General features: G+C 50.0%; 1 protein-coding gene across 1 annotated transcript; it reads left to right on the top strand.

The window, feature by feature from the left end:
- Positions 1-418: 418 nt before the first annotated feature.
- ch25hl2 (cholesterol 25-hydroxylase like 2) lies at positions 419-1,923 on the top strand. Its single transcript, XM_031860348.1, has 2 exons — positions 419-1,593; positions 1,787-1,923. Exon 1 carries the CDS (start codon positions 527-529, stop codon positions 1,412-1,414), a length of 888 nt encoding a protein of 295 aa, XP_031716208.1. The 5' UTR covers positions 419-526; the 3' UTR covers positions 1,415-1,593; positions 1,787-1,923.
- Positions 1,924-2,188: the final 265 nt, after the last annotated feature.

Below are 2,188 nucleotides of genomic sequence, written 5' to 3'. Positions count from 1 at the left end.
TGTGTGTGTGTGTGTGTGTGTGTGTGTGTGTGTGTGTGTGTGTGTGTTTATTTGCATGTGTTTGATGATGTGAGGGTGAGAAAGACGGAAACATCAACATGCAGATCATTAACACGCAGCAGTGAATATATAACTTAACGTAATATACGTCATGTGTTTCATTCTGCTGATGTTAACTCGCAGCTCTTCGTTTGTTTTTTTTGTCACAAAGTCAAAATCAAAAGGAGGCGGAAGCTCGCTCTCCATGATGTGAGTCACAAATGAGAGCTGCTGTGGCCCGCTCCTTGTGTCCATGAATAAAAAAAGGCCTTTACAGAGCGCCTTCTTTTAAAAAGAAGGGGGTGGGGGAGTAGAGGTGGGGCTTGAACGTACATAAGAGGCAAAGACAGTCGGCCAGTGCAATTTGGCACAACATCACCAGACAATTTGTTGTAGCTTAACCTACACGAGGAAGCTGATTGGATTTATCCGTCCATTTAGACCCTCCACAATAATACCCTTTGTGGAGGAGAAAGCCTCGTGAGTGATGAGCACAGAACAAAGAACTTTATCCTGTATGTCGGGTGAGGACAACATGACTGGGGGCCAGTCCCAGGTCTTGTTCCTGCAGCCTGTCTGGGACTACCTCCACCAGAACCACCACGACCTCCTGAGGAGCCCTCTGTTCCCCGTGGTCCTCTCCGTCACCACCTACTTCCTCCTGGTCAGTCTGTACACCCTGCTCGACCTGCTGGCGCCCACCTGGCCCTGCATTAACCGCTACCGGCTCCATCCGGACGGGGCCGTCACCTGGCCTAACATCTGGACCACCCTGGGCGTCACCGTCTACAACCACCTGCTTTACATCTTTCCCGCCGCGGTCGCCCAGTGGCTGTGGAGGCCGCCCACCCCGCTGCCCTGCAAGGCGCCCACTCTCTGGAGCTTCTTCCTGGGCGTCCTGGGCTGCACGGTGGTCTTTGACTTCCAGTATTACCTGTGGCACCGGCTGCACCACCGGGTGCCGTGGTTGTACCGCACGTTCCACGCCGTGCACCACCAGTACAACCAGCCCTTCAGCCTCGTCACCCAGTACCTGTCTGGCTGGGAGTTATTCAGCGTGGGGTTCTGGGCTACAGTGGACCCCGTCCTGCTCCGATGCCACTGCCTCACAACGTGGGGCTTCATGGTCTTCAACATCTACATTTCCACCGAGGACCACTGCGGCTACGACTTCCCGTGGGCCATGCACAAGCTGGTGCCCTTCGGCCTGTGGGGTGGTGCACCAAAGCACGACGCTCACCACCAGCGGCCCAACACTAACTTCGCCCCGTTCTTCTCCCACTGGGACTGGCTGGGGGGAACCCACACTGTGCCGAATCCACCGGCCACGCTGCCGCCGGGGGAGCCAGACGAGACGAAAGGGAGAAGAGACTAAAGAGCTTGAATTAATCTCTCATCGCCTCTTTTACTCAAACCGCCTCTTTCTTGTAAATGCTGTCCCTCCAACACCAGACCAGTGTCTCTCTTCCCCTGTGTCTGCCTTTCCTTTTTTACACTTCCTATGTGGATGTATTCTCTCTCTAACAGAACAGCTGATTATCAGTCTAACAATTGGTAAGTTGTTGAGAAGAATTACCTTTGTGTACATGTTTTGTGTACATTCATCTCTTATTCATAAAGATTTCTCGTTCATGTTGATGTAACGTTGTGGTCAGCTATCTCAGGTCAGTTTCCGGACATGTTTTGAGCTCTTAATCCGAGTATTTTGCTGACGGTAGATGTGCATTGTCTCTCTCTCCCTCCTCAGCACCGATCCTCTCGCTCACACGCATGAATAGCGACCTTTTAGCTGCACGGCAGCATGACGCGTGGGAGCAATACTAATCCAACTCTCTCTGAGATGCTCCTACTGGAAGAGTTCTCAATAAGGTGTCTTTCTTTCACTACGACTACGAGAATCAAGATTTCTGATTCATTCATTAGAATAAATCAAAATGTAAAGTAGCTCATAAATAATGTGTAAATAAAATACATTTCTAATGAAATACTGACTACTTCATCTTTGTAGAAAAGTGTGTTTTTTTTACTCGTGTCCACTTGCATTTAAGAAAACAAACCAGCAGAGGTCCCCCTTTCCTTCCAGAGGCAAGGAGAACATGTCAAGCAAACAACCACTTCTACAATCATTTATTTTATACAAATGAGTCAC

Source organism: Anarrhichthys ocellatus, unplaced genomic scaffold (assembly GCF_004355925.1).
Source record: "Anarrhichthys ocellatus isolate YVR2014 unplaced genomic scaffold, GSC_Weel_1.0 scaffold23, whole genome shotgun sequence".
Lineage (NCBI taxonomy): Eukaryota > Metazoa > Chordata > Actinopteri > Perciformes > Anarhichadidae > Anarrhichthys > Anarrhichthys ocellatus.
This window is presented reverse-complemented; position numbering and strand designations above follow the sequence as displayed.

What these genes read in the sequence shown, in the direction of transcription:
- ch25hl2 (XM_031860348.1), top strand. Translation starts at nt 527, where the DNA reads ATGAGCACAGAACAAAGAACTTTATCCTGTATGTCGGGTGAGGACAAC.